The sequence below is a fragment of the Penaeus vannamei genome, chromosome 25 (assembly GCF_042767895.1).
Source record: "Penaeus vannamei isolate JL-2024 chromosome 25, ASM4276789v1, whole genome shotgun sequence".
NCBI lineage: Eukaryota > Metazoa > Arthropoda > Malacostraca > Decapoda > Penaeidae > Penaeus > Penaeus vannamei.
In genome coordinates, this window is record NC_091573.1 from 6,371,404 (window position 1) to 6,389,824 (window position 18,421).

Consider the following 18,421-nt stretch of genomic DNA (forward strand, 5'->3'; position numbering starts at 1 on the left):
TATATATATATATATATATATATATATATATATATATATATATATATATATATATATATTAAACTGTGTAACATACTAATTTGAATATAAATTGAAAGTACTTCATGTAGAAGAAAAAAGTAAACTACAGGAACTTTTTATTATTAGTTTTCTTAATTACTTCATTACAGGAATTATAACTTTCATGTTTTTAAAATAATCAATTTACCTGAAAGAGAAATGTTTTCCCTGTTTTGTAAGAAAACAGTGGTGGTGGTGGCAACTATAATTACAACAGAAATCTAATAATATTTTGATTTAACTACATTTCGAAAGCGGCGTCAACTGTCATTTCCATATCATGTCTTCTGTCATTTACTACAATTGGGATACTCATTTTGGAATAATTTTGTAACTTTGGGTTGGGTATTTTACAAATTCAGGAATGTCTCGAAGGCCAGTCATTAATGTCCTTTTGTGGTTTCAGGCGGCACTGGGCGTCTCAGCTTTCAGGTTGTGGTTCCTGAAGTGGCCAATGTGCAGTGTATCCCATATTTCTTTTGTTTTATACATTTGTGTTTAGTAGTAGTAGTCTATAAGTTATGTATAAGTACAGGGTACTGGAAATGATTAATTATATCTAGATGTAATATATCTATGTCTATATAGATCTTCAGACATAGCTTACTTTATAAATTTACCGAGGATTTTATTTGCTTCGTAGTTATATATGATATATATATATAATATGTATATAATGTATATATATATATATATATATATATATATATATATATATATATATATATATATATATATATATATATATATATATATATATATATATATATATATATATATATATATATATATATTGCCAGTGCATTTTAACTTATAATTTACTCTTATATCTTCCAAAGAAAAAATAAAGGACCACTCAAAAGACAAATATTCAGATGGATAATTTATTGTACAATATAGCAATTCGTATTTACAAATATTACAACAATCAACGCGGGTAAAATAGACCAATCACGACACAGTACGGCGGTTCCAAGTTCAACCTATCCTAATCACGTGACCCCAGCGGACCAATAGGAGCATCCCGCCACATACACACATACTTAAAATCACGGAATGTCAAAATGCCGTTCAAGAGTGATTTATTATATCAAAATCCTTTATTAATAAGAATGGAAGAGTAGAAAGGATTCTGTCAGGGTTAAAAGAATATGATGAAATTTGATGTTAGCAGATTTTAAGAAAAATAAGTAGCTAGGTCGGTTATATCAAGGGTATCAGAGTCGGTTAAAACGGTCAAAATTATCAGGATATTATGAATAATTATAAAGTAAGGGTGTAGATGATAAAATAAAATAAAAATGACAATATTAAATTGGAAAATAATCAGAAGAATTAGTGAGGGTGATAATAATAATAGCAAAATGAGCAATACTAAAACACGGAAAGTAAAAGTAGCTGTTTTAGCCAAGTAATAATACAAGCAACAGTAACAGACCTGTGCAAACACCAGTAATGGCATATGCAGTACCAATAATACACGGAAATAATCGATAGCAGTTATGTAAAACGATAGAAATAACGTTAACCACACATAAAATAGGACCAGAGACTGCTAGCGGAAGTGAGGCACCCACGGGGGGAAAATGAACCCAGATCACACACTCGACCGACCAAACTCTATGGGATTTTCAACACCACAAAAACATGCCCACATTTTCAGTGACCGACGGAACCATATATAAATCCTCTTAAATAACTATGTAAGTCTACGAGACTAGACTGCGTGGGTTATCGGACGGGACTACATAAACCTATATATATATATAATATAATCCATGTCTATTATAATCACTGACACAGTATTAGTAAAGCAACACTAGTGTTCGTAAGCCTGTGGTAATAAGGCTGTGTGTAAGTGTTGCTGTGAGATTACCTGTCACTTCCATGTTATTAATAATAAGCAATCCACTCGATGAAAAAAAAAAGAAAAATATATAACCAAAATGACAAATACGATAATTCAAACGAGAGTAATAAAGATAAAACACAATAAGCCCATTAATGCATATTTATAAACAGGAAAACCTCTTCTATCGCTCAGAAAACAGGCACGTGAGGGTGTTTGAGGATGATGAATTTCAATGTTGTATATCAGATTTGTGTAGAGAAATGCGGGGGAAAATCAAGCATTCGCCATTGACCAAGATCACAGAAAACGGAGAAGAAGAAATGGGAAGACTGATGTAATTTCGTGGGAGGGTAATGGAGCCAGTCATATTTTAGACAAAACACTTAACATTTGTTTGGACTTATCCACTATTCTGAACTCCTTAGGGGAAAAATTTATGCCGTATTTTTTGCCTCGATGTAAACAAAATACCAAATGATATTCTTTTCAATATCTATCAAGCATTCCAAACCTACCCAATTAAATCAATATTACTCCAGAATTACACAAGTCAGCAATTTCCAATAGTAACAATTGCATTAAGCATCTGTCTCTCTTTTCCAGGAATGCTTGTATTTTCGCCCTACATAATATGCATTTAAAGAAAAAAAGAAATAGAATACCGCCTTCTTAAAACCTATATGTGTATATATAAGTACATACACGAATATATCAATCACATGTTTTATAACAAACATGTGCAATGTTTTTATTATATGTTTTGGGGTTTCACATAAAAATCATGTACCATTCATAACGATACAAAGCTCAAAAAAGAATAAAAAATATATAATCAACTGTGCAAGATACAGCATACAAAAAAATAATCAAAATCTGTCCAACACAAAAAATAGGAATCCATTTTAGACAGTGATCGTGTATGCTATGCGATCTGATATAATTATTGTTTTTTTATCATTTCAAGTGGATTTTATCTCCAAATATTACGCTATCACCGGAGATATGTAGTTAAATTCATCTTGGATGCTTCTAGAACTAGTATAGTTGTTATTTCCTCTTCTTGTTTATGCAACCAACCGATACATTAACTCTTAACTATTTATACATATATGTACACACACAAACGCCTTCCTAGATCCTATACATAGAAAATTGTGTATGATTATACACCATTCCAGACAACTTTACGATCGTAAATTTACATGTTCCTATCCCTCTTACAGACAATAGTGTATTAATATAAAAATACTTTATATACATTCATTTAAGATTGTATAAAAATCCCGAGAGGTTGAGTTTCTCTAAGTTTGCGAGTCATGTTAAAAAAGGGTTGTGAAAATAGGGCATTGGTGTAAATTCATAAGTAATATGCCTCTATATTCCTTTCCGACAAAATTCTAGTCTTGTATTGTCATATTATATCTTAATAAAGGAATACCTAATAATGAACACCTACCTTTTAAAAGATTAAAAAATTAAAATGACTTCCATCCAGTCCCTTTAAACCATAAAATATCCTGTATGAATGCATGTGACACGTTTAATATTTTTCCTATTAAGTTCAAGTTTAAAATAACACATAAAATAACCAATTAAAATGACAGTAATATGTATAAAAATAAACAAAAAGAAGATAATCACATAAACCGAATAAGTATCAAACTCAATAAGAACATTCTACACATCGAATCCAACCCTCTAAAACAGGCGAAGATCGCAGCGTCCAAAACAAAGGAGATTCGCGCGTCTATGTCCCATTACTGGCCACCGTCACGCCATTAATCGTGACGACAGACGGCTGGTGGGCATTAGCCGGTCTGGCTGTGGGCGGCACCGTGGGCGGCTGTGGGGGAGGCATGCGTGGGCGGGACAGGATGTGAGCGGGAGGGCGTGCCGTGGAAGCCATCATGCCGTTCGTGTAAGTGGGTTGGTGGCCGTTCGCGTAAGTGTGGTTGGTGACTCCCGAGGGGGCCGTGTAGGGGCCGGTCATGTCGGTGTACTCCTCGACGTCGTCAGGAATGTTTTCGTAGATGTTGTTGCCTGTGGGGGTAAGAGGGGGGGAAGGGGGGTTACGAGGTTAAAGATAATTAGGTGAAAATATGTTTCTTTTCTCTATCGATTACTTTTGAAAACTTTTTTTTCTACCCATTCACTTGATATTTATACTTTTTTATCCATTCACTTGAAATAAATATATACTTCTCTATCTATTCACTTTGAAAATGCGCAATTATTTCAATAAAAATTAGGAATTTCTCTACGTGTAGAAAATACAAATCTCAACTACCATACGTAATAAAACAAAACAAACCACGGGCTTTTATGAAAAGAACCATCGTATCCTATCCAATGACAATGTCCCATGGGAAAATATGAATTAGGGCATCTTTTCCGGTGGGACTTCGGGTGTCGCCAAAAGCTGTCTCGTGATCGGAGGCGAGATAGGCCTCTAAGCTCCGCCCATTTCTGTGACGTAATGGGAATGATCGCGGTTGGCGGCTTGCTATTTTACTGTACTAGTTATTTTTCCGACAGGTACACAGTATTTTGGAATATGATGTCCAAGATGGCTTTTGATATCTTATGATGGGTAGTGCGGTGTTATAGATATCCAATATAAGTACGAATATGCATGAAATATCCAAAGTAGGAGGAATGCATCTAGCAACTCAAAGTTAACCGTCTGCTCGATTCCTGTCGCGCAAGAGGTGTCGCGTTTCCCGTAACCGTTGGAAAAGATGCCTTTAATTAACCACAAAATCCCTGTTACCTGTCGTAGGATCGCTGAGGTTGGCGTAACTCATTGCTTCTGCGTTACGTTCGTCCTTCGGTTTCATGTGTGCGGGAGGGTCCTGCTTGGCCTCCTTCTGCTGGCGCCTGCTGAGGGAGGGGTTGAAGAGGGAGAGAGGAGAGAGGGCGAGAGGGAGAGAGGAGAGAGGGGGAGAGAGAGAGAGGAGGGGAGAAGGGGAGAGAGAAAGAGAGGGGAGGAGGGGCGAGAGGGAGAGGGGGGAGGAGAGGGGGGGGAAGAGAGAAGAGGAGGGGAGATAGGGAGAGGAGGGGAGAGAGAGAGAGGAGGGGAGAGAGGGAGAGGATGGGAGAGAGGGAGAGGAGGGGAGAGAGGGGAGAGGGGAGAGGAGAGAAGGGGAGAGGGGGGAGAGGAGAGAAGGGGAGAGAGGGGAGAGAGGAGAGAGGGGGGGAGGGAGAGAGGAGAGAAGGGGAGAGAGGGGAGAGGAGAGAAGGGGAGAGAGGAGAGATGGGAAGGAAAAGTGGAAAGGGAAAAAGGGGAGAGAGGGAGAGAAGAAAGTGGGAAGAGAGAGGGGAAAGACGAAGGGGTGGAGGAAGGGAGGAAGGGAAAGGGAGAAAGGTGAAGGGAAAGAGGAAATAGAAGAAGTAAAAGCGAAAAAATAGAAAATGGGAGGAGGAAAGGGGAAAAGTAGAAAGAAATAAGATCAGTTGGAAGTAAGGAGTGGGAATAAAGAAGGGGAGAAAGAAAGAAAAAAAGAATTAGCGAATGAATAATTCAACCCGTGATAACAGATACCTTAGGATACCAAAAATAAGTACTAACACATTACTATTATTAAGGACCGTCTGAAAACAACATACCTCTAGAGTGGCGTGTCTAGGAACGCACTTCCAGCGGCTTGTAAAGAGAGCAATATATGGTATGCAGATTCACGATAATAAAACCATATAGAAAATAGTAAGAACACGTAAAAAAAGAAAGGAAGCATGATAGAGATCGAAGGGAAGAAAAAGCTATCTTACTGCATTCATTCGCTATACATATATATATATATATATATATATATATATATATATATATATATATATCTGTGTGTGTGTGTGTGTGTGTGTGTGTGTGTGTGTGTGTGTGTGTGTGTGTGTGTGTGTGTGTGTGTGTGTGTGTGTGTGTGTGTGTGTGTGTGTGTGTGTGTGTGTGTGTGTGTGTGTGTGTGTGTGTGTGTGTGTGTGTGTGTGTGTGTGTGTGTGTGTGTGTGTGTGTGTGTGTGTGTGTGTGTGTGTGTGTGTGTGTGTGTGTGTGTGCGTGTGTGTGTGTGTGTGTGTAAAAAAATAAAACCACAAAGAAAATACTGATAAAAAAACAAAAGAAAAAAAGAAAGACTATCTCACTGCATTCATTCACTATTCATCATAGCCCGCCATAATGCAAATAGAAATAACACAAAAGAAAGAAAAGGGGAAAAGGGACAAGGATAGGACTACCCTATTTCACTCACTCACTACCACAACCAACCATAACCTAAAAAAAAGAAAAAGGTTCAAGATAGATAGAAGAAAATAGACTATCCCATTTCACTCATTCACAACCAAACCAACAACCAACTATAAACTACCACAGCCACAACCTAAAATAAAAGAGGTCCAAATAGAAGGAATGAAAGAGACTACCACATTTCACTCCCTCACAAACAAACCAACAACCATACCACAGCTTAAAACCAGAAAAAGAAGTCACAACAGAAACCACGACCACCCTCCCACAGCCTCCCATGCCCCAACACCCTCCCACAGCCTCCCATGCCCCAATACCCTCCCACAGTCTCCGACGTCCCAACACCCTCCCACAGCCTCCCATGCCCCAAACACCATCCTACCCAACCAGAGCGCGACCAAACCACACTCACGTTCTCAAAAACACGAAGAGAACGGCCACGATGATCACGCCGATGAGACCGAAGGCGAGACCGACGTAGAGACCGGTATTCGAAGCTTCCTCGAGACTCCCTGGCGACGTCCCCCTGGCGGAGTTCGTCGTCCCGTCCACGGTGTTGTCTCCCAGGACGCCGTAGTCTTCGGTGTCCACTGCGGGGAAGGGAAGGGAAGTTAAGGGAAAGAAAATTCAGGGAAGGAAAGTTCAAGGAAGGGAAGTTCAGGGAAGGGAAGTTAGAGGGAGAATAGGAAGGAGGTAGGTAGGGAGGGAGGAGGGAGAAAAGAGGGGGAGGTAGGTAAGGAGAGGAGGGGAGGGAGGAATTAGAGGGAGAAAAGAGGGGGAGGTGGGTAAGGAGGGGAGGGGAGGGAGGTATTAGAGGGAGAAAAGGAGGGGGAGGTAGGTGGGGAGGGAGGAGTTAGAGGGAGAAAAGGAGGGGGAGGTAGGTAGGTAGGGAGGGGAGGGGGGGGAAGAGTTAGAGGGAGAAAAGGAAAGAGGTAGGGAGGGCGGGACCGGAGGCGAGGGAGAGGGAAAGGGGTGGTATAAGGAGGGAGAGGGAAAGGAAAATAGAGAGAAAGGGACATTAATGGAGTGTGAGGTGGTACGTGAGAGGGAGGGAAGGAGGGAAAGTAGAGATAAAGGACAGAGGGAAAAGGGTGGAGGGAGGAAGGTGAAAGGGAGGGAAAGGGGGGATAGGAGAAATTTCATTAAGGCAGATCGAGTAAAAGTAGAAGAGACAAAAAGGTGAGGGAAGGTAATCAAATGAAAATGAATATATAAGAGAAAATCGTACAAGAGAAGAAAAAAACGTGATGAAACAGATATAATACAGAAAAACAACAACCAAGATACCAACAAGAAACGAAATACCAATTTTTACCTTAAACAGAAACTTTCCATTCCCTAGACTCAAACAAAAAAAATGTAAAACCAAACTCAGAACAATTCACACAAAGACTTACAGACACATCTAGGTACATCTCCGGACCATGAGCCCTTCGTGGTACAGGTACGCATGAAGGGGCCATCGAGACGGTACTTGGGCAGGCAATGGTACTCCACAACGGTAGCATACAATAGCGTTTCATTCAGACGCACAATACGCCCGTTTTCTATGTCTTCCGGCATCGTACAGGACACCCCTGGGTAAAAAATGGCATTATCTTCATAATTTTCCTTCTATCAAATGTGGTATGTAATTAATATCTATTTGATATATCGAGAGGTGAGACGTTTTCTTTTGTTCTTTGCTATGACTTCGTGTAGAAGTGTTATCGTATTGTATTTTAGATATAAACTATCAAGTATGGAAATGATCGTGTACATATGACTGTATTACATTCTATGTGACGGAATTTCATGAGTTTTTTCCTTGTATTTTTTGTTTTGTTGCCTCCCCCTTTCTTTCTTTAATCTTAACCTCAACCTCCGGATTTCTTCTCCTTTTTCTCCTTTTTTTATTAGTATTCTCTTTCCCTTTCTCATTCTCTATCTTCGTATCTCCACCTTTGTCTCCACATCCTACACCCCATCTTTCCGACCCCTTGCCTCTATCTTCCACCCCTCCTTTCCTTATTGCTTCTTCATTAATCTTTTTTTTACACTTTCACTTTCCCTCAACCTCCCTACCCCTACCCTATTACTGATTCTACCCCCTACCCATCCCCAAAACCCACAACCTTCACCCTAAACTCTCTTTAACTACCTCGCTGTCTAACCCCTTTCTCATATTCCCTTTTCTTATCAACAGCCATTTCCTACACCAACCCCACGCCCCCTATCCAAACTCATGCCCTAAGCCCTACCCATTCCCAACCTCCCCACACCCTTCTTCCAACCATCCTACAACCCTCATCCACCCCAAAACCTCCTTACACCCTTACCCTAACACCCTACAACGCCCCCACCCCCTTACCCCAACTCCTATCAATCCCACAACTTCCCTACACCCTCACTCCCAACACCCCCTCCCCATCCACCCTCACCTCCATCCACCCCCTCCCCCAACCTCCCCAACCTCTCTCCACCCCGCCCTCAAAAAACAACAACAACTCACATTCACACCGCGGCTGAGTGCCAGACCAGATACCATGCTGGCGGCACTCCCTCGTCGCCTCGCCCACCAGCGTCCGGCCCACCTCGCAGGAGTAGGTGGCCGTCGAGCCCACCTTGCGGTCGCCCTCCTCCACGCTCAGGGCCTCCGTCAGATCCTTGGCTAAGGGTGAGCACAGCACCTCTGTTTTTATAAGGAAGAGAGAGAAGGCTTTGTTAGATTGGTGTCGCGTTAAAACAAAAAAATGTATTTTTATTTTATTATTATTCTTTATTTTTATATTTCATAACATTTTATTTTATTTTATCTTTTTTTTTTTTTTTTTTTGGGGGGGGGTTATCATGTAAGAATCGGTGTAAATAACTGAGGGCATTTGTTGGTTTATCTTTAAAAATCTTCATATACTGGTTTCTACGTTGTTTCTTTTTCTGGAAACCGCATATCAATGTAAATCATTATAGGTATTTCTTTGTTTATTTTTGAAAATCATCATGCATTCTTTTCGTTCTTTCGGGTTCCATATACGATGTTAATATCAGCTGACATTCGTTAGCTTAACTCCAGCCAACATTTCCCCGTAAGTGCACCTTGTAGTTAGTGAATAAACCCAGTCCTTACACCACACCCAATCAAAATCCTCACCTATGCATTTAGGCGTCTCCCCCGCCCACGTCCCGTTCTCCTGGCAGAAGCGACGGAGGCGGCCGTCCAGCTTCCAGTTCTCAGGGCACTCGTAGGCCACCTGAGCCGTGTAGAAGGTCTCATTGCTCAGAAGGCGCCAGGTGCCGTGCTCGATGTTCTCGGGCTGGCCGCAGTCCACGTCTGGGGAAGGGGTACGGGATTAGTATTGGTTTATGTAAAAGGATTTTCTGAGGGTATTTAGTTGAATTTAAGGGTTTTCTGTGGTGTTTAAGGGTATCTAAGTGTATTCAATAGTATTTAAGGGTATTTTATTGTATTTTCACCCTATTTTTATTTAATTTTGGGGCTTTGTGTTTTTTTCCTTCGCTGTACTTATTCTAATAGCTAAGTACTGCCTGTGTACTTTTCCTCTTATACCAAATTATGAATTCATAAATGAAAAATATCAACACATTTCCACAATCATGATTCAGTTTCATTACAAGAGCTTAATAAACATCAAAGTATTTATTTCACACAAGCAACTCAATTTCAGTAAACTTCGAATTATTTGAAATAAAAAAGTTACACAGACATAGCTCAACAAATAAAAACACAAACAAAATCCAAAATCGTAAAACAAAAACAAAAAACACACGCAAAAATAATAATATAAATTTAAAATCGACTCGCTTCAAAAAAAAAAAAAAAGTTAACTGTAAATCGACTCACATGACAAAATCCAACATAGCATAACACAACCGGAATAAAACAACAACAACGTCAATTCTAAACCGACTCACATTTACAAGATGGCGGGTCGTTGGTCCAGTTCCCAGTGAGCGAACAGGTCCTCATACCGCCGCCTTGGACCACATAGCCTCGCTCGCACCGGTACGTCACCACACTGCCGACTCTGTTATGTGGCAGGGATTATTAATAGTTTAATCATTAATTGATCATTAAGTAACAAAGAGTGTTGAGGGAGATTCGTGATGTGATGAGCCTAGATTTTTTAAAATTTCCTATTCTTATTGTTATTTAATCTTTTACTTTATCTTTATTTTTATCACTCCTATTATCACTTTAATTTGGGGGTGGGGTGGGGTGGAGTCTTTATATCTGTATTGTTTGATGGATATTTTATATATCAAAAAAATGTAAAAGAAAAATGTGAAACTTGATTACTAAGATGAGAAAATGAATAAACAAAATACATCCAAAAACTCCTTCGGAATAATGAAAGCCCAAGAACATCTTCAACGGACTTCAAAACTGATTCCAACCGCTAAAGAAAGAAAGAAAGAAAACAATAAAGAAAGAAAGAAAACAACAAAGAAAGAAAGAAAACAATAAAGAAAGAAATAAAACAACAAAGAAAGAAAGAAAACAATAAAGAAAGAAAGAAAACAACCCCAAAACCCCCCAAACTTACGACCTCCCAACAACCAAAACCCACACAGAATCCGACCCAGCCTCCCTCACCTGTACGTATAGGGGTCTGCCGGCTTGGGGTCCCTCCGGCGAGCCACCGTCGACGACATTCGCCGGTCGTTCCCTGTGATGGTGTGGCGGGTGAGGGCCGGGTGCTCGGGCTCGCTGCACCGGATCTCTGAAGTTATCGTATATAAACGTTAAATATGTAAATATCATATATTTTATAGGTAAATGAGAGAGAAAGAGAGAGAGAGAGATAGAGAGAGAGAGAGAGAGAGAGAGAGAGAGAGAGAGGAGAGAGGAGAGAGGAGAGAGGAGAGAGGAGAGAGGAGAGAGGAGAGAGGAGAGAGGAGAGAGGAGAGAGGAGAGAGGAGAGAGGAGAGAGGAGAGAGGAGAGAGGAGAGAGGAGAGAGGAGAGAGGAGAGAGGAGAGAGGAGAGAAGAGAGAGATGCGAGAGGAGAGAGAGGAGAGAGGAGAGAGGAGAGAGGAGAGAGGAGAGAGGAGAGAGGAGAGAGAGGCGAGAGGAGAGAGGCGAGAGGCGAGAGAGGCGAGAGGAGAGAGAGGCGAGAGGAGAGAGAGAGAGAGAGAGAGAGAGAGAGAGAGAGAGAGAGAGAGAGAGAGAGAGAGAGAGAGAGAGAGAGAGAGAGAGAGAGAGAGAGAGAGAGAGAGAGAGAGAATGTATTAATTGAAAATTATCAATACCATATACAGAGTTATACATGTTAGATCCAGAAATAAATATATAAATGTTGCTTAAGTCGTAAAAATGATCAATATCATACGTAACCTCTTTGGCAGAGGCGAAAGCAATAGGGGTAATGATGCAATCATAAAAAAAATCTGTTATAACTTTTTGGGTTATCCTGCTAACAAACGAGGTAACAATCAATACGAAGAAAGGATTATGAAAGAGAAGATATAAACTCAGAATTCTCAAAATACCCAAATCCCCCCCCCCCCAAAAAAAAAAATCGAAATCCAAAACTTCAACAACTTTTCCCGACCGCCTTACCCTCACACTTGGGCGCCTCTCCACTCCAACGTGAGTCTCTTTCGCACACTCTATGGCCATCCCCAATCAGCTTGTAGTTCTGGTTGCAGGTGTAGGTCAGGTGACTGCCCAGGAAGGTCGATTCATTCAGGTAGAAGACTTCACCTCGCGTCATGGGAGGCACTCGACCGCAATCGACGTCTGGGGTTGAGGAAGGTAAGGTGAGTAGGGGGAGTCGAAAAGAAAGGAGAACAATAACATATAAAACAATATAAATAAAACAATACAAAACACACAAAGCAATATAAATAAAACGATAAAACACACAAAACAATATAAAAATAAACATAAATACAAACGATATCAATATTTCAGACTAATAAAAACAAACAAACACCTCAAAAGAAAAACTAAATCAATCAAACAAACAAAACAATTCTCTCCCACCCTCATTCATCCCATTCATTAAAATAACAAAACACAGACTCCCAACAACCCCCCTACCCTCTCCCTTCTAACTCATTCACAAAAAATCAGCTGATACTCAACAAAAATCAGCTGATACTCACACGTGCACGAGGGGGCCGACCCGCTCCACTCGCCGTTACGTAAACAAACCCGAATGGTGTCGCCCGTGAGGTAATGCCCAGTCTCGCAGTGGTACTCGACCTCGGAGTGCACGTCGAAGCTATACCCGGTGACGTAACCTCCGGTGGGCACTTCCGGTTCGTTACAGCCGATGACTGGAGGGAAGTGAGGCGGTTAATGAGTGGGTGGTGGGTGGTAGATGTGTAAGGTTATTGTCGTTATTGTTTGGTATTCTCATCATTGTTATCGTGAGTATTATTATTTTTATCATTATTATTATTCATTCTTATCATTATTCTTAAAATCATTATTATGTTTAGGATCATTGTTATTACTATTATCATTATCATTAACATTATTACTATTATCATTATCATCAAACCAAATAAAAAACAAAAAACGAAAACCGACCAATCTCCCACAAAACAGAACATTAAAATCAATCAACCAATAAACAAACTTCAAAAAGAAAACAGAAAGAAAAAGGAAAAAAAATCTCAAATCCCTTAGCACAGGAGCCACCTACGCAGGCACATGGGAGCGACGCCACTCCAGTGTCCGTCCTCAAGGCAGACCCTCTCGGCCTCTCCTTCGAGCCAGAAGTCGTCTCCGCATTCGTACGTCGCCACGGAGTTCAGGAAGGTCGTCCCGTTGACTAAGGTCATCTGTTGGGGGGATAATGGAGGGGGGTCGTTGTAAGTATTGGGATGGGTTAATACTTTTTGGGGGAAAATGAGTTTTGTGATATGGATGGATAAACAGATAGATACAAACACACATATTTTCATTCACATTCTCTCTCTCTCTCTCTCTCTCTCTATCTCTCTCCCTCGCTCTCGCTCTCTCACACACACAAACACACAAATACGTACGTTTTAACACATATATCCAAACGCAAATCAATATAAAAAAAGAAAAGAACCAAACTTCACAATCACACCACCCTTCTAAACATAAACAAAAAATCAGAATAAGAATAAAATATATATATAAACAAAAATACAAATATAAACGAAAAGCAAATATAAACAAAAAATCATAATAATAATAAAAAACACAAATCTATCCTTCCCACTTTACCTCGCCATCCCTAAGGTCTTCGGGAACACCACAGTCGATGAACCTACAGGAAGGTGCCTCCCCGGACCAGGTTCCTCCCAGCTCGCAGGAGATCGTCTGGAGGAGCAGAGACAAAGGGGGCGTCAGGGTGGATTAATTTGGGGGGGAGATCAGGAGACAAATTGTGGGGTGGGGATTTATTTCGGAGATCAACTGTTTGGTGTGGATTATTATTATTACTTTTTTTTTTTTTTTTGGGGGGGGGGGTAGGAGACAAATAGTGGGGATTTATTTCGGAGATCAACTGTTTGGTGGGGATTATTATTATTATTTTTTTCTGGGGGGGGGGAGATTAGGAGACAAAGTGTGTGGTGGGAATTTATTTGGGGAGACTGTTTGGTGAGGATTAATTTGGGGGGAGATTAAGAGACAAAATGTGGGGTGGGGATATATTTTGAGATTAAATGTTTGGTGAGGATTTTTTTGATGGGTGGGGGATTAGAAGAGAAACTGTGTAGTGGGAATTTATTTGGGGGAGATCAACTGTTTGGTCTAGATTAATCTATAGGAAATAAAAATGTGGGATTAATTAAGCATGTGATGTGAATTAGTTTTGGGGAGATTTAATGTGCAGAATTAATCCATTTTGAAATAAGGTATCTGCTGTGGATTAATTTGGAGGAGATTATGTGTCTGGGGTGCATTAATCTGAGAGGATTAGAAGTGTGGCGTAGATTAATTACGGGGAGATTAGGAGATTAAACGGGTGGAGAGGATTAATTTTGAGGAAATTAGATTTCAGGTGTGTGGTGAGTAGTTATTTGGGTGAAATAAATTGTCTGGTGTGGATTAATCCGAGTGAATCAAGAGGCTGATATGGATTAATTAAAGTGAGACCAGATACTTCATGCCATGTTTAATTAACTTAAAACGAAGATATATACAGGAAAAAAATGTCGAAGCACGTACCTCTTAATCATACAAAAACAAATAAAAGACGATGAACAACAGCAACAAGAAGAAAACTCACCTTGACTCCGTGGAGGTTATACCCTGGGTCGCAGGAGAAGGTGGCTGTGTCACCTGATCGGCGGCCGCTCAGAACCAGCTGACCGTGCGCAGGTGCTGTCATCTCAGGGCACCAGGAGTCTGCGTCCGGGGGAAGCAGGGCGGGGGGAGGGGAGTTGGGGAGGGGGGGGTGAGAGGTGTTAGTATATTGGCTGTATACTGGCGACTCGGTGGGTCTATGTGCGTTTGAGTGTTCTGAGATTTTAAAAGCGTGAGATTTTTTATCTATTTATGGATTTTTGTTGCTGTTTTGTGTCCATATATTCTCTTTCTTTCTTTCTTTCTTTCTCTCTAACACATATTCGTCTCCCTCTCTCCCTTCATTCACTAATTTACTCATTCACACACTCCCTCTCCCTCTCTCTCTATCGCTCCCTCTCACTCTTTCGCTCCGTCCCTCCCTCTCTCTCTCTATCTCTCTCTCTCTCTCTCTCTCTCTCTCTCTCTCTCTCTCTCTCTCTCTCTCTCTTTCTCTCCCTCTATCTCTCTTTATTTCTCTCTCTCTCTCTCTCTGTATGTCTCCCTTTCTGTCTCTTTCTTTCTCACTTCTGTAGCTATCCCTACCTCCCTCTCTTTCTCAATCTATCTATGTTTCTCTCTCTTTCACTGTCACACAAGGACGTTGCCACGCACGCACGCACGCACGCACGCACGCACGCACGCACACACTCACCCACCCACACCCACACCAACACAAGCGCGCATACAGACACACTCGTTCATTCTCTCACACACACACACATACACACGCACACACACACACTCACTCACTCACTCACTCACTCACTCACACACACACACACACACACACACACACACACACACACACGCGCACGCACGCACGCACGCACACGCACACACACACACACACACACACACACACACACATACACACACACACACACACACGCACACACACACACACATACCCCTCACCCACACACATCCCCGGTCCCCCTCCCTACCCAACCCACACATACATAATAACATCAACCTCAAAAACCTTTCCTCAAATCGCACACAAACAGCCACCAAAGCCGACAGTCACAAACTACAAACAACAAACAAACAGAATAGTATGACTACAGGTAAAAAAAACAATTTAAAGCAGTGAAAGCTTTAACACGAAAAATAACACTATACTAATTATTAACACTAAGATAAGTTATAACAAATGCTATGGCGGAAAAAATATATGGAACAGGATAGAATAAACTTTTAAAAAATGAAACTAAGAAGAAAAATAACCTTAATAGCACACACAAAAAGAAATAATAATAAAAAAACATATTCCACAAAAAAATATATCACAGCAAAAAAAGGGAAAAAGAAAGATAAAAAGAAGATGAAGAAGAACAGCATATCAACAAACTACACTATCAAGAGCAAAATCAAGCAAAATACAAAGATAAACAACAATAACAACTTACAGAGACACTGCGGAGCTTCGGGGGACCAAGTACCGTTATCGGAACACACAGCTGTATCTTCCCCAACAATAGTGTAGTTTGTGGTACACTCATAAACCGCTTTGGCTCCGTGTGTGGTACGGCCGTCTACCAGGACCATTGTACCGTCCTCGATTTCCTTGGGGCTTCCGCAGTCAACGTCTGTCGGTGCGTTAATGTGATGTTAGATTTTTGTTTTCTATTAATTGATGTTGTTTGATTTGTTGTTGATGGAGGGAGTGATGATGCGTTGGCTCTTTGGAATATGGATGTTGTTGATTAATTCATAATTTTTTTGTTCAATTTGCAGTATAAGTAGGAGGCAATGGTACACAAACACGTTGGGAAATGGATGTACTCAAAAAGAAAAAAAAGAAAGAAAACCGTAGTAGCGTGGGGTAAAAATTAATTCCCCCAAATAAAATGAAACACCACATTTCACCCAAAACACACCAAACCCTTTTTTTGAACCCTAAAAACACACTCCACCCATCTCCAACCCCTTCCGCACGAACCACCCTTATTCAACCCTAACCCCCTTCTCCACCCCCTCCTCCAACCCCAACCCCCTTCTCCACCACCCTTATCCAACCCCAACCCCCTCCTCCAACCCCACCCCCTCCTCCAACCCCAACCCCCTTCTGCACCCCCCTCCTCCAACCCCAACCCCCTTCTCCACCCCCCGCCTCCAACCCCAACCCCCTTCTGCACCCCCCTCCTCCAACCCCAACCCCCTTCTCCACCCTTCTCCTCCAACCCCATCCCCCTTTTCCACCACCTTCCTCCAACCCCAACCCTCTTCTCCACCACCCTCCTCCAACCCCAACCCCATCCCCCTCCTACACCAGCCACCAACCACTTCCCCACCAACCACCCATATTCAACCCCACCCCCCTCCTCCTCCATCCTTCACCAACCCCAACTCCCTCCTCCAACCCCACCCCCCTCCTCCAACCCCAACCCCCCCCCTCCACCAACCCCATCCTCCCTCCCAACACTCACACTTGCAGGTCGGGGGGGTGCCGCTCCAGAAGCCCGACCTCAGACACGTCCGGTTAACGTGGCCCACGACCATGTTACCCACGGGGCACGCGTAGGTGACCGTGGTATCCGTAGTCGTTTCGGTGGTCGATATGGTCGTGTTCTCGTTCCGGTCCGGCGAGCCACAGGACGTCGGTTCTGCGGGGATAATGGTGGTAAGGTAAGGGTGGTGGTGGTAGGGTAAAGGGATAATGGTGGTAAGGTAAGGGGGGTGATGATAAGGTAAGGGGGGTGGTGGTATGGTAAGGGAGGTGATGGTAAGGTAAAGGGGGGTGATGGTAAGGTAAGGGGGGTGATGGTAAGGTAGAGGTGGGTGATGGTAAGGTAGAGGTGGGTGATGGTAAGGTAAGGGGGGTGATGGTAAGGTAAGGGGGGGTGATGGTAAGGTAAAGGGGGGTGATGGTAAGGTAAGGGGGTGGTGGTATGGTAAGGGGGGGTGATGGTAAGGTAAAGGGGGGTGATGGTAAGGTAAGGGGGGTGATGGTAAGGTAGAGGGGGTGATGGTAAGGTAAAGGGTGGGTGATGGTAAGGTAAGGGGGGTGATGGTAAGGTAAGGGGGTGGGTGATGGTAAGGTAGGGGGGTGATGGTAAGGTAAGGGGGGTGATGGTATGGTAAGGGGGGTGATGGTATGGTAAAGGGGGGTGATGGTAAGGTAAGGGTGGTGGTGGTATGGTAAGGGGGTGATGGTAAGGTAAAGGGGGGTGATGGTAAGGTAAGGGGGGGTGGTGGTATGGTAAGGTAAGGGGGGTGATGGTATGGTAAGGTAAGGGGGGTGATGGTATGGTAAGGTAAGGGGGGTGATGGTAAGGTAAAGGGGGTGATGGTAAGGTAAAGGGGGGTGATGGTAAGGTAAGGGGGGTGATGGTATGGTAAAGGGGGGTGATGGTAAGGTAAGGGGGGTGATGGTAAGGTAAAGGGGGGTGATGGTAAGGTAAGGGGGGTGATGGTAAGGTAAGGGGGGTGATGGTAAGGTAAGGGGGGTGATGGTAAGGTAAGGGGGGGTGATGGTAAGGTAAAGGGGGGTGATGGTAAGGTAAGGGGGGTGATGGTAAGGTAAGGGTGGTGATGGTAAGGTAAGGGGGGTGATGGTAAGGTAAGGGTGGTGATGGTAAGGTAAGGGGGTGATGGTAAGGTGAGGGGGTTGATGGTATGGTAAGGGGGGTGATGGTAAGGTAAGGGGGGTGATGACAAGGTAAGGGGGTGATGGTAAGGTAAAGAGGGTGATGGTAAGGTAAAAGGGGTGATGGTAAGGTAAGGGGGTGATGGTAAGGCAAGGGGGTGATGGTAAGGTAAGGGAGGAGATGGTATGGTAAGGGGGGTGATGGTAAGGTAAGGGGGTGATGGTAAGGTAAAGGGGGTGATGGTAAGGTAAAGGGGGTGATGGTAAGGTAAAGGGGGTGATGGTAAGGTAAAGGGGGGTGATGGTAAGGTAAGGGGGGTGATGGTAAGGTAAAGGGGGGTGATGGTAAGGTAAAGGGGGGTGATGGTAAGGTAAGGGGGGTGATGGTAAGGTAAGGGGGTGATGGTAAG

General features: G+C 42.4%; 1 protein-coding gene across 2 annotated transcripts in view; it reads right to left on the minus strand.

Annotated features, from left to right (window-relative positions):
• Positions 1-930: 930 nt before the first annotated feature.
• The window catches only part of LOC113804147 (P-selectin-like), a 152,531-nt gene continuing 135,040 nt past the window's right edge, over positions 931-18,421 (minus strand). The window contains exons 10-24 of one of the 2 annotated variants that reach the window (XM_070139045.1): positions 16,852-17,028; positions 15,832-16,011; positions 14,364-14,482; positions 13,355-13,450; positions 12,801-12,939; positions 12,256-12,429; positions 11,708-11,887; positions 10,744-10,870; positions 10,062-10,174; positions 9,280-9,459; positions 8,641-8,820; positions 7,547-7,726; positions 6,562-6,739; positions 4,683-4,789; positions 931-3,952 (exon numbers count right to left, since the gene is read on the minus strand). In XM_070139045.1, the coding sequence (XP_069995146.1) occupies positions 3,660-3,952; positions 4,683-4,789; positions 6,562-6,739; positions 7,547-7,726; positions 8,641-8,820; positions 9,280-9,459; positions 10,062-10,174; positions 10,744-10,870; positions 11,708-11,887; positions 12,256-12,429; positions 12,801-12,939; positions 13,355-13,450; positions 14,364-14,482; positions 15,832-16,011; positions 16,852-17,028 (2,423 nt within the window). In that variant the 3' untranslated portion in view covers positions 931-3,659. Of the gene's footprint in view, positions 3,953-4,682; positions 4,793-6,561; positions 6,740-7,546; positions 7,727-8,640; positions 8,821-9,279; positions 9,460-10,061; positions 10,175-10,743; positions 10,871-11,707; positions 11,888-12,255; positions 12,430-12,800; positions 12,940-13,354; positions 13,451-14,363; positions 14,483-15,831; positions 16,012-16,851; positions 17,029-18,421 lie in introns of both variants that reach the window. The other variant, XM_070139044.1, reaches the window with a different exon arrangement.